Source organism: Sphaerodactylus townsendi, linkage group LG11 (assembly GCF_021028975.2).
Source record: "Sphaerodactylus townsendi isolate TG3544 linkage group LG11, MPM_Stown_v2.3, whole genome shotgun sequence".
NCBI classification, from domain to species: domain Eukaryota; kingdom Metazoa; phylum Chordata; class Lepidosauria; order Squamata; family Sphaerodactylidae; genus Sphaerodactylus; species Sphaerodactylus townsendi.
In genome coordinates this window covers 78,672,838-78,685,705 of record NC_059435.1, presented here as the reverse complement: position 1 = coordinate 78,685,705, position 12,868 = coordinate 78,672,838, and the positions used below count along the sequence as shown (strand labels likewise).

Here is a 12,868-nt window from a genome sequence, read left to right as displayed (position 1 = left end):
GGCGGCGGGCGGGCGGGCGTCTGGCCGGCTGGAGGCCGAGGGCGGCGGCGGCGGCGGGCTCAGCGGCGCGGGGCTGCGGCTGGCCGGGCGGCGGACTGTGGCCACTGCATGGCCGGCTGCGGCTGCGCTCGGCCCTCGGCCCTGCCCGCCTCCCGCCCGGCGCTCGGCCCCGGCAGCAGCAGCAGCAGCAGCAGCGACGCCGAGCCCCGCGTCACGCAGCAGCGGCAGAGGCACAGGCACAGGCACAGGCACAGGCAGCCGCCCCCGCTCCTCCTCCCGCGTCAGCGCCGGTCTGGAGCCGCCCCCGGAGAGGAAGGAAGGACGGACGGACGGACGGACGGAAGGCTGGAGGGATGGCGGGCAGGCGGCCAAGCGCCCGCAGGCAGGCAGGCAGGCAGGCAGGCAGCGGGAGCGGGCGGGAGGGGAGGGGAGGGGAGGGGAGGGGCGGCCCCGCAGCCTGGCTCTGCCCGCCCCCACACGCGCGGCCCCGCGCGCTCCCGAGAACGACGCCCCCTCCTGTCGCCGGCGCGCGCCGCCAAGGACCCACCGGCCACTTATGTAACGCGCCAGCCACCGCCGCGCTCCCCCGCCGAGGGCGCGCGCACGCACGCAGGCACGGGGTCGCTGGCAGCCGGCAGTGCAGCCCCCCCTCGGGACCAGACCAGGCTCCGCGGCTGCCGCCGGGGATCGCGCGGCTCTGCTGGCAGCCGCGTCCCCCCCCCCCCCCACTGCGCCGAGGCCCGGCCCGGACGGAGGAGCGGCGGGTGGGGGGAGAGCAGAGGAGCAGGAACGCAACCCCCCCCCCGCCCCGCTGGTGCCTCTTTGACGGTCCGCCCTGCGGGAGGGCTGCGCGCATTGGGGGGGGGAGCCCCCAGAAGGGCTGCGGCTGCTGTCCATGCGGCCCCCTCCCCCATGCCTGGCTAGGCCGGGCTGAACAGGGGGGTCGGCAGACAAAGGCCCCAGACCGGAGCCTCCTCTCCCACGCGCTTCTCCCCCCTGCTCGGCACGGCAGTCCGACCCCGCCAGTGTTTGAGGGACTCCGGCAAACTCTGCCGGGAGTTGCCCGTGTGCCCCCCCCAACCCACCTTCCCCTGTCCTTGATCTCATGAGAGCCCCGAGGAATGCCCAGAAGACCCTTCTGCAAACAACGAAACACGACCAAAAAGAACCCCTTCCGAGGAGGAAGGTCAGCCGCATTGTGAACCCCCAGAGGTGGGGAAAGAGGTCCATTTGCTGAATGTGGGGCTCATACTTCCCCTGGAGGCTCTTGGCAGGTCGCACCAGATCAGCGGGGTAAGCGGGCAACACCCGACACCCAGCCGATGATGGCAGCACAGAGTTCGAATTCACAGTTGCCCCTGCTTGGCAAAGCCCCTGCCCCAAACAGGCTTCTTGCTCTCAAATCTGGTGGCCACCAGCACAGCCCCTCTGGAGGCAACTTAGCCAAAGATGGCTCCTGAGTCTGGGCAGCACCCCTCCCCCCAAAACAAAATTTGCTTCCTCATATTTGGGCTGTACCTGGTTTTATCTCACCTTGTTCCCATGTTGTTGTTGTTGTTGTTGTTGTTGTTGTAATTTCCTGTCTTTGGATCCTGCTGTTTACAGCTTTCCCCCTTCCTGGTGCTCTCCAGAAACGCCTGCCCAGCACGAGGAGGCCACCAAACCTGGGCCTCCTCAGCACGGCCAGCCGGCCTCACAACTCCCAAGGGAAGGGGCTGCGTCCAGTCGAGAGAGAGGCAGGGCCGGTTGAGCTCCGTCTTGAGGCAGGCAGCCAGAGGCCCCCAGCCCGGCCGCTCCAGCTCTCCTTGGGAAGGACCACACATGCCAGGATGGATGACGGAGAGTTTTGGATGGGACATCTGTGTCTTCCTTGGAAGCCAGAACGAAGCTTTGAAAGCCAGAGAGCAGCACCTCCTTTCTCTGCATGGGGGGCAGGCAGGCGGGGGGGGGGGTTGTTCTGCACCTGGGGGTGGGGAGGAGTAGACCCTGGCTGGCGTGCCCTCTTCTGGAAGAGGAGCCAAGCAAAAACAGCCAACTCCCAGAGGGGGAATGGGTACCTAGGATCAAAACTGGCATGGAAAAGTAGCCCTGCAAGGTCCGATGAGCGAGGCCCCATCCAGTCGAGCACTGAGCCTCATTCCGTGGGCCCTGGAGATCCAACAACCGGGCCTGGAGGCCGAGGCCTCTCCTGGAGCTGCCTCCCAGCACTGCTAATCAGGGGTTGCTTGACTCAGAAGGTGGTAGTTACCCTCCATGGACTAACTCCCCTTGGAAAGCCACCTGTGCACATAACTATTGCTGTGTCCACTGGAGTCAGTCATTCCCACCTTGGAAATGCTTGTTAGTGTCATCTTGGGTCCGCCCAAATGCATTGTGGGACAATATCAACAGACAGACAGAGAGGTGTCCAGAGATATTGGACAATGGCTGTTGAGAGAGGGGGCTTCTTATAGGGAAAATGGACCCTCGAGGGTTATGCAGAGTGGCCCTTAATCTCCCAGGACAAAAAGGAGTCCTGCCTTTCCAGGGGAAGACCAGAAATCAATCTTTATTGTTGAGTTGGTTGAGGCAAGCTAGTGGTTGAAGAATTAGCTTGATGGGCCAAGCTTGGGAATGCCTGAAGGCAGGAGGAAACTGATGAAATTACAGCTTCTATAATAGTGACAATGTAAACGAAGTGGTCATTAGAGAAAGAGAGAGAGTTTAGCCTGAGGAAGAAGTAGGGGGTTAATATAACACTGGCAAAAACACTTGGGGGCAAACAAATTAACCCTGTCTTTGCAGGGTGGACAGTCGAGGACAGGAAGTGGGAGATGCCCGCTTCCAGGGCATTTAGGAAGGGTGTGGTGGCTATTTGCAAGGCAGATGGGGGGCGGGGGCAAATCCAGGCAATCTGTGTCCTTGTGGGTATACTAGCCAGTGCAGAGAACGAGCTCCCCATTTTGGCAAGGCAGTGCTAGATACCCCAAGGGTTGGCAGGATGGGCAGAGACACCGTTCCTCAAACTCAACCCCCACCACCACCACCTTGGGTTGGTCTGGTAACAAAAGGGGACAGCAAAGTCTACACTCTGTGGGTGACCTCCCTCATCTCAGAACCCTCCAGAGGCTGGGTCCAAAGGGATCCCGCACACTAACAGGTCACCGTGGTCCTGGAGACCCCCAGACCCCGTTCCTTTCCCCCTCGCATGTGACTGGTGCACGTGCTGCCTCCTGGCTGCACCCAAGCCCATCTGCACGGTCAGCCATGCACAATCACAGGTCTCTCCATGGTCTCTCAGGCACTGTAAGTGCTCCGGGGCAGGGACCTTGGGGAAGGGGCTGAGGTTTCAGCTCCGCACTGGGCTGTAAGCTCATTCCTTTGCCAGGCTCCTCCTCCCCCCAGACAGGGCACTTCTTCGTTGGGTGGTGGTTCCAGTCCCTGCGGCGGGTAGCCACCCACTGCCAGACCTTCTCCTCCAGGAATCTGTCCAACCCCCTTTCAAAGCCGTCTACATCCTGTGACAGTGAATTCCACTTGAATCACTGGCTGTGTGAGAGGGAGACAAACGTCTGCGTGCCAGCTGCTGCCTCCTCCGCCCGAAGCATGGTGGTTTCATAAACCTCTCCGCTTTCTCTTTTCCTCACAGGGAAGGTGCTCCAGCCCCAGCAGCGGCACTTCAGCCTTTCCGCACAAGGTCCTCCCTGGACCCTGACCCCCCCCCCCCCTCGGTTGCCCTCCTCTGCACTTTCCCCAGCTCTGTGGCATCCTTTTTGAGATGATGGTGACCAGAACTGGGCATGGTATTCCACAGTACGCTGCAGCCCCTCAGATAGAAGATCAGTGCTCCATCTAATCCAGGTTGGAACACTTTTCCTGTACATGTAACTTTATCTATCAGCCAGGATAATTGGCAGCCACGTAGTTTCTGAATGTTGGGAGAAACACCACCTTATGTGTGTTTTCCCTTTGCACATCGAGCAGAGCGCACAGAGGCTAAAAAACAGCGGAGCTTACCTGGACAACCACGTGGGTGAGCTTGGTAGAGAGAATGAGCTGAGGCACAAAAGAAAGTCAGAGTCGTTTGAAGTTTCTAATCTATTAAAAAGAGTATTTATCAGTGAACTCCATTCTGGATAGAAAGGTGGGGAGACAGGTTCACTAACGATCCTATTCTAGCTGGATGAAGACGGATGCGCAGGAGACACATCCTCTCCCTGGGCATGGTGAAGGTAAGATGGAGAGTTCTGAGAAGGAGGCGGAAGCAAGGGAGGAAGTCCCTAAGAGTATCAGTCTACATCAAAGGATAGGACCAGCATGATAGAGTAAAGGTGACAAATTCCTAGGTCCCTTTCTAATCCGGTCATTCCATTCCAAATAATTATCCCATGTCAAAATCAAAAGAGAAAATTTCCCGTTCATGTAGGTTGCCATCATGAACATCATGAAAGCTATCTACCCTGTTTCCCGAATATAAGACATCCCCAGAAAATAAGACGTAGTAGAGGTTTTGCTGAAGTGCAAAATATAAGGCATCCCCCCAAAGTAAGACGTAGCAAAGTTTTTGTTTGGAAGCATGCCCGACAAACAGAACACAGAAAGATAAGACATCCCCTGAAAATAAGACATAGCGCATCTTTGGGAGCAAAAATTAATATAAGACACTGTCTTATTTTCGGGGAAACACAGTAGTAAAAAACCCCTCTATAGGTTGAGGCAGGAAACAGCGCAAAGTCCCTTTCTTCCAACACTGAAAACTAACTAAACCATCATTGAGAAATCCTTTTCTCCTCCTTTCCTCTGATTTTTCTCTGGCTCCCCTCCTCCCTCAGGCAGTCTGAGCTCTCTTCCATTCCCAACTGCCTTCTCTGCACCCCCAGCTGGAATTCTGCAGTCCATCCCAATCAGCTGACTGAACTTCAGAGAAAGGCAAAATTAAAATGGCTAGAAATTGTCCGGGAAGCTGTTTAATACTATCTCTGACCCATGTCAGTGATGCCACCAAGAGCAGGGCTCCCCCGCCCTCCCGCTCCCCCCCCCCCATGATGCTGCACTGTCATTGTGCTTCTGAGCGGTTGTTCATATGTTTATAAATAGATTAAGTGACACCAAAGAATTTTTGGGATGACCCGCCCGCTCAAAGCCAGCGCTAGGACCTCCATGGGTTCAGGGCTAACTTAACTGCCCAACCTCCTTTTCCCACACGGCCCAATTCCGCTCAGATTCTGATAACTTTTTTGACAGATTCTGATAACTTTTTTGCACACAGATGCAGCTTCCTCCCCTCCCCCTCCTGGAGGAGGCTGGCGCACTGGCGTCCACAACGGCCTGCCGGGGTCAGCTTGGCACAACCCAGGCTCAGTAGCAAACAGCCTTTCTAGCTCCTCAAACACAAGCTGGCATTCCGGAGCCCAGTCCAGGCGGCTCCCCAACATTTTGGCCTTGGGCCCGGAAAAAAATGTACACATTCTTCAGAGATGGCATGCATTCATAAACTGAGACAGAGCCAAGAAAATAGGACTAAATTTGCAATTATTAGTTGTATTTAAATTATTGCCTTTTATACATGATTGCCTCATAAAATTTAGGACAAATATATGACCATTTTTAATGTACAAGTTAAAAACATATTAAGGGTCATAATATATTGGATGTAAATACTGTATTTTCCATTTTGTCTCTAATGTTTATTGACATTTACCATGGCCTTCATTTCAAGAATTTTCCAAATTCCTATTTAATGTGTAAAGTCTCTTTTCCTGAAGTTAGTTTTTTTTTGCTGTTACTTCATTTAAATAAATTAAAACAAAGAAGTGCTTGATTAGTGCCATTCAGTGATCTTCAGTTGCTCCTCCCTCTGTACCTGTTAAGAAACACTGCAATAAATCAGTGTTCTACTTGTGGAAATTAATCTCTTGCAGTTTGCATTGCATTGTAGCTTAGACTTATCCCTGGTGAATGACCCAAATTCTTCTTTATACCTCTTTTGACTAATCTAATATCTCCTCAGTGTCTTGATTGTTCTTTATCTCATTTGGATCAGGTGGGCAGATTGTAAGTTACTTCTTTCTGTACTTGGAACCACTGTGCTCTGGATCTTGCTTGCTGGAATCTGATACACTATTTAAAGTCATGGGCATAGAATCATAGAGTTGGAAGAGACCCCAAGAAGGGCCATCAAGTCCAACCCCCTGCACTGCAGAAACACACAATCAAAGCACTCCTATCAGATGGCCATCCAGCCTCTGCTTAAAAACCTCCAAAGAAGGAAACTCCACCACACTTCCACTATCGAACAGCCCTGACAGTCAGGAAGTTTTTCCTGAAGTTTAGGTTAAATCTCTTTTCCTTCACTCATTACTCCGTGTCCTAGTCTCCGGAGCAGCAGAAAACAAGCTCGCTGGCTCTTCAACATAATATCCCTTCAAATATCTCAACATGGCTACCATGTCACCTCTTAACCTTCGCTTCTCCAGACTAAACATCCCCAGCTCCCTAAGTCTCTCCTCGCAGGGCATGGATTCCAGACCTTTGACATTTTGGTTGGCCTCCTCTGGACCCGTTCCAGCTTGTCAATATCCGTCTTGAATTGCAGTGCCCAGAACTGTACACTATATTCCAGGTGAGGTCTGGCCAATGCAGAATAGAGAGGTACAAATACATCCCTCAGTCTAGACACTATACTCTTATTGATACAGCCCAGAATTGCATTGGCTTTCTTGGCTGCCACATCACACTGCTGACTCATGTTCAGTTTGTGGTCTGCTAAGACTCCCAGATCCCTTTTGCGTGTAGTGTTGCCAAACCAGATGTCACCCGTCCTATATCTGCATTTCGTTTTTTCTGCCTCAGTGTAGAATCTTACATTTATCACTGTTTAAATTCATTGTGTTTGCTTTGGCCCAGCTCTCTAATCTGTCCTCTGGGGTATTAGCTACCCCTCCCAATTTGGTGTCTTCTGCACATTTGATTAGGATGCCCTCTATTCCATCATCCCAGTCATTGATAAAAATATTGAATAGCCCTGGGCCCACGACAGAACCACGTGGCTCCCACTACTCACTCCTCTCCAGCCCCCAGGCCACCCACAGCCAACTGTTCCTGCGCTCCTCCCAGAGGCCCTTCTCCCCTCCTCGGCACCCATGCAACGGGCGCAGGGTCCTGGTTGTTGGAAACTGTGGAGGGGGAGTCCAACTCAGCCACCCCTTCAGTATGGGTGTGTGTCATGATGACGCCCTCCGGCCAGTTCAGTGTCTGGGATTCAGGGTCCTCAGTGGAGGGGACTGAAGAGGACTTGGGGGGGGGGGTCAGGAAGGGCTGTAAAGGTGTCCAGCAGCAGAAGGGGGCAGCCAGCCTGAGCAGCCAGCCGTTGGAAGAGTCTCCAGGCCTCTGCTGGGCAGGACAGGGAGCCAGGCCCACAGCCCCGACTCCCACTCTAGCACGGCAGGATCAGCCATGGAAGAATGTCCAAGGAGCGTGACCCTGTGTGGGTCTGGCACCACGGGAGGTCTGCCCAGAAGAACACTTCCTAGCAGGATCCTGGTCTGGCAGCAGCAGCACGACTGGGGCTAGGGACTCCAGCCTCCTGGCACTGTGGGATCAGCCGGCCCAGTCACAGGAGCAACGCTACATACTTTGTTATTAGCTCAAAAGCTCTGTGATGTCACGTACGGTAATTGCTCACTGATTGAATTAGGACTCTCTATGGAACACTAATTGCTACTGTGATTATTTGTTGTTTGTTCAATTGCCTTTTTACCAATAATTTCCATATATCCTGATACTTCCATTGCAGCTCATACTTACTATTCATTGCTTTTATTATTTACAACAGCTGCTAATAAGTAAATGGCGTTCAAATCGTAAAAAAGAAAAGCCTCATCCTTCTCTGAGAGGTGAGTGGTGCTGCTCGCTCCGTGGCTTCCGAAAGGCATCCCCAAAGGCCCTGGAGGGAGGGGGGATGTGTCTTGACACGGGTGGGAACCCGTTATAGGACAGGAAATGGAGAGAAGCAAGCGGGCAGCTCTTTCCAAGACTCCTCTTGTTTTTGCTGTCAAGAGAGACAGGCTGATCTGGGAGCTGACATTTCATTTGAATGCAGGCTGTTCCTGAGGATTTTGGTTTTTTTTTTAATTTCTGTGGCTTGGTTTCAAGTTTTTGGCTTAATTGCTTTATGGTTTGATGCATAAATTACAAACTGCCTTGGAAACCCTCATTAGTAGGGACAGTGAATAACAAGATTTAGAAAGAAATAAATGGTTTCAAAGAGGCTAGTCCAGAATTTGACAGCGATGATGCTTGACTATTTCCTGACTTTTGAGGTCTCCTTGTGATGCTCCCGTGTTCAGCTCCTCAGCAAGCAATTCCAGAGAGGTTTCTGTATCTCCTAATCCGGTGGGGAGTGTCACGTTGCCCCCTAGCCTTTGCTTTGGAGGGTTTTCCTTACAATGCTCCCCACTCCATTAAGTGTCGTCTTCCTTCCGGCCCAGAGGGATAATTTACCTCCTCAGGTCCTGGAGTTAATTGAAGCCAGCTGCCTGAACAGCTGGGCATTAATCACCCCAAGCCACCATCATAGAAGGCTTTTGCAGTGTGGCCCTATACAGCAACCCCAGCATTTCCTGGCTGGCCTGCTAAAACCACACACTCTCCTCACTCCATGTGTGTGTGTGTGTGGGGGGGGGGGGAGGGCATCCCCTTCAAGGTGCCACTGGACCTTTGCGCCACTTTACTCCCTTCTGTTGCATAGTTTCTGATCTGCCTCCAAAGGGACGCTGGAGAGACCAGAGCTGGGAGAGGTAAAGCTGCTGGCAAATTTGGAAAGAAGCCTTCCCCCCGGGGGCTCACGAGGTCTCTTAGCAAGCAAGCGTTCCACCCGTGCTCCAAAAAGTCCAGCACCCACGGCCTTGGATGCAACTGTGCTGCTGGTAAAGGTGCTTTTCTTGACCTGGGGGGCAAACGATGGCAGAGCAGGGCCACGGGGGGGGGGGGGGGCGAGCAATCAAGGCTGATGCTGATCTTTGTCATCGCCCCCCCCCCCCCACATGACTTCTTTATAAGCCTCAAACAGAACAGAAGGGGAACACCAGACTGAAAACCAGAGAAGGGGTCTGGGGAAGAAGTGCCTTTGATGCCACGTCAGCACTGGTTACGCCCTGGCGGCAGTGATCGAGTTTGTAGCTGGAAATGCACTGGCAAGTTCCTCCAGCTTTTTAAGAACATAAGAACTAGCCTGCTGGATCAGACCAGAGTCCATCTAGTCCTGCACTCTGCTACTCGCAGTGGCCCCCCAGGTGCCTTTGGGAGCTCACAGGCAGGAGGTGAAAGCAAGGGCCTTCTGCTGCTGCTGCTGCTCCTGAGCCCTTATGAGGGAACATCTGGATGAGCACAGGACAGCTGCAGCACTGCCCTTGTGCACCAGAAATGGCCAGCATGAAAGAGAGAACTATGACTGGCCCAAGGTCACCTGGCAGGCTTCGTGGCGTGGGAGGAGGGGGGAATCAAACCCAGCTCTCCAAATTAGAGTCCACAACACCAGGCTGGCTCTCATGAGGCCCCTGACCTGACCTCTTGGAGCCCATCAGCACACCATCTTCAACGAGCCTTCTGGAGGATGAGAAAACTGCCCCCCTCCCATCTCAGTCCAATTGAAACCAGTGAGCGAATCAACAGAACTGGTGTGCGGCCTTGGAACCATCTGTGTGTGTGTGCGTGTGTGCGTGTGTCGGAGTGGTGCTGCTTGGGTGGCACCTGTTGGTGGCTGAAAAGGACAGGTTCAAACACCCTACAGGTGGGATTATAAGAGAATGGCTGGTTTCTTCACACCACGTGATTAAAGTGCCTTTCTCCTATCCACAGGTTTCAAACTCGCGGCCCTCCAGATGTCATGGACTACAGTCCCATGCTGGCAGGGGATGATGGAAACTGTAGTCCATAACATCTGGAGGGCCGCGAGTTTGACTATACGTATTGACCTGTGTGTCCATTTTTCGCGCGTGACCTGAAGGCGGGCTGCACAGAGGGAGCCAATCATCTTGCGTGACGGGGGTCTGGGGGGGGGGGGCACCCGATGCCCCACGCAGGAGGACGGGCCAGAGTCGCGACACCGAGCGCGAGAGAAACGGCGGCGATCGCAGCAGGACCCGCCTCAGGCGCCGCCGGGATTCACCGGTCGTCTCATAGGGGGGTGACCCGGGCCGCCTTCGGGGCTAAGAGACGACCCCCCCCCCCACGGGCTCCTCCTCCTCCACGGGCGGGGCGGGGCCAACGGAGCCCGCCACAAGACCCGGCCGCGCAGCCCCGCCCACTCCGCCGGCGCTGGGGAAGGAGGCGGGGTCAGGCAGCTGCTCCTCCCCTCCCCTCTCGTCCGGCCCCGCCCCCTACCAGCAAGCCCCGCGGCCGAAGACTACAGCGCCCACAATGCCGCGCGCCCCCTGCAAGGGGCAGTGGCGGAGGGGGCGTGCCCGGAAGTGAGGGAGGGCGCCGCGGAGGGGGCAGCCGGACCCGAGGCCAGCCGACCGGCGGAGCCCCCCGCCCCCCCCCCACACACCGCCCAGGCCCCTCCCGAACTCCCGCCCGCTTCGGGGAGCAGGAGAGCGGGACTGCCGGAGCCGGTTCAGGTCGGGCGCGGCGCTCACAACAACCCTGCGAGGTGGGCGGAGACCGAGCGTGGCGAGCGGCGGGGCTTGAGTCCGGGCCTCTCGACGGCGCCGTCCGGTGTGGGGGAGCGACCGGTGGGCCGAGGGAGACCCGGACCGAGCCCGGCTGGACGCGGGCGCCGAGACTGGGCGGCGGACGAAGCCCTGCGCTGCCTGACGGCCCTTTCTTCCCTCCCTCCCTCCCTCCCTCCCTGCCAGGCCAGCCATGGCTCTGATCGAGGGCGTGGGCGACGAGGTGACGGTGCTCTTCGGGCTGCTGTCGGCGGTGCTGGTGCTGGTGCTGGCCTGGGCGTCCACGCACACCGCGGAGCGAGGGGAGCCCGCCTTCGCCTCCGCCCCGCTCGTGGCCCCGCAGGAGGCCCCGCAGGAGGACGGGCCGAGCGGGCAGGGGGCCGGGGCGCGGCCGCCCAAGGAGGGAGACCCCCCGGAGGGGGCTGCCCCGGGCAGGCCGGGCAGCCGTTGGGGAGACCCGCGACACAGGACGGACCCGGGGGGCCCAGAGCGCGCCCCGCCCCCCACGGGAGCCGCCAGCCCTGGGAGCCCCCCCGCCGCCGCCGACAACACCATCCTCTTGAGGCTGAAGTTCTTGAATGACACGGAGCGCCTGGCCCGGGTGCGCCCCCACGACACGGTGGGAGCCCTCAAAAGGTGAGGCGTCCTTGGCTGGCAGCGGGGTCCTTGCAGCATTGCTGCCTGCCGCCTGTGCACAACAGCCCCCCCCCCCCCCCCCGTCTCACCCAGACTTTGCTGTGCCTTCTGCTCCCTCCTGCCTGGGGTGAGGGGCTTGCCCACCTGTCTGTCCAGTTGCAAAGGACGGCATTCCGGCCATTGGGTGGGCCACTTCCAGCTTCAGGGTATTCAGACCTAGAAAAGCTTCTGCTGTAGCGGAGCCGTTTGACCAGAGTTGCCTGGAGATTCCAGAGCCTCCGGAGCCTGTGGCATTTCCTGCTCAAGGTCAGGTGCTGTCGCTGGAGGGACTGGCGCTGAGTGCCCCGGCCCCTTTGCATGAACAGACCGGCGGGCAGGAGACTGGCGAGAAGACTGGGGTCGCACAGGGGTCACCATGCTGCCCTTTGGCTTTGCAGAGGACACAAATATGTCCTAAATACACAAAAATGTCCTAAATGCAGATAAATACATACAGCAAACCCAGGAAGTCACCTGCAGCCCATTGAAAGGTTGATTGTGGGTCCTAGGGTCATTGTAGCCTGGCCCTCTTGCAACGTCATGCCCGCAGCCCCCCTGTTGTGCATCGGCAGTGTGCTGCCTGGAGGCTCTGACGTGACGGGGTCTGGAGGTCTGTTTCGGGCCCCAGCTGAAGGCACTTCCGAATAAGAACCCCTGAAGCCACCTGATCACACCGTGGTCCCAGTCAACAGCCGTAGAAGGCTTACAAACAGGGCAAGGAGGCTCAGACCTCTCCTGGTGTCGCCTCCTGGCGCTGACTGCCCCTGAGAGGGGAAATTCTCTTGGTTGGGAGCCACTGATGGGCATCTCCCCCCTCCATCCTGGCTGCCCATGGCTGCCCGTGAGCTCCCCGGCTGCTGGGGTCAAGAAGGGTTTCCTGTTTTGCCTGTGCTGTGGGCTTCACCGGGCGCCTCCTTCTCTCCCGCTCTGTCCAGGGCCCACTTCCCAGGCCAGGAGCAGCTGGTGCGCCTGATCTACCAGGGACAATTGCTTCGGGACGATTCGCAGACCCTGAGCGCGCTGCACCTCACCCACAACAGCGTGCTCCACTGCCACATCCTGCAGCACCAATCGCCAACCGCGCCTGCCGGGGCCCACGGGAACGCCACCCAGGCAGACACTGCGCACGCTGCCCTCAACGTGGGCAGCCTGATGGTGCCCCTCTTTGTGCTGATGCTGGGGGCACTCTGGTACTTCCAGATGCAGTACCGCCACGTCTTCACGGCAACGGCCACCACCTGCCTGGCAGGGCTCACCCTGGTCTTCAGCCTCGTGGCCTTCGCCGTGTACCGAAGATAGTGCCTGCCTGCCTGCCTGCAGGAGGGGCGCCCGCGCTGCCCCGGGGCCTGGGACTCTGAGGCGGCCGGCCGCCGTGGGGGGACCTGTGGGGGAGACGTCCGGGACTCCAGCCGGTCTCAGGTGGGGCTCCGCTCCAAAGGGCGGGGGCGGGGCGGGGCGGCCGCCGTCAGCTGATGGATGGACACACCTTTCGGAATTAAAAAGGCGGCTGTGAAGGCAAAGACGCGGCTCGTGTGGGTTTGTGG

The 12,868-nt window shown here is 57.1% G+C and overlaps 1 protein-coding gene across 1 annotated transcript; it reads left to right on the top strand.

Annotated features, from left to right (window-relative positions):
- Positions 1–10,460: 10,460 nt before the first annotated feature.
- On the top strand, positions 10,461–12,844 carry TMUB1 (transmembrane and ubiquitin like domain containing 1). Its single transcript, XM_048510615.1, has 4 exons — positions 10,461–10,560; positions 10,591–10,630; positions 10,836–11,285; positions 12,260–12,844. The coding sequence occupies exons 3-4, from the start codon at positions 10,843–10,845 to the stop codon at positions 12,621–12,623; spliced, it is 807 nt and encodes a 268-aa protein (XP_048366572.1). The 5' UTR covers positions 10,461–10,560; positions 10,591–10,630; positions 10,836–10,842; the 3' UTR covers positions 12,624–12,844.
- Positions 12,845–12,868: the final 24 nt, after the last annotated feature.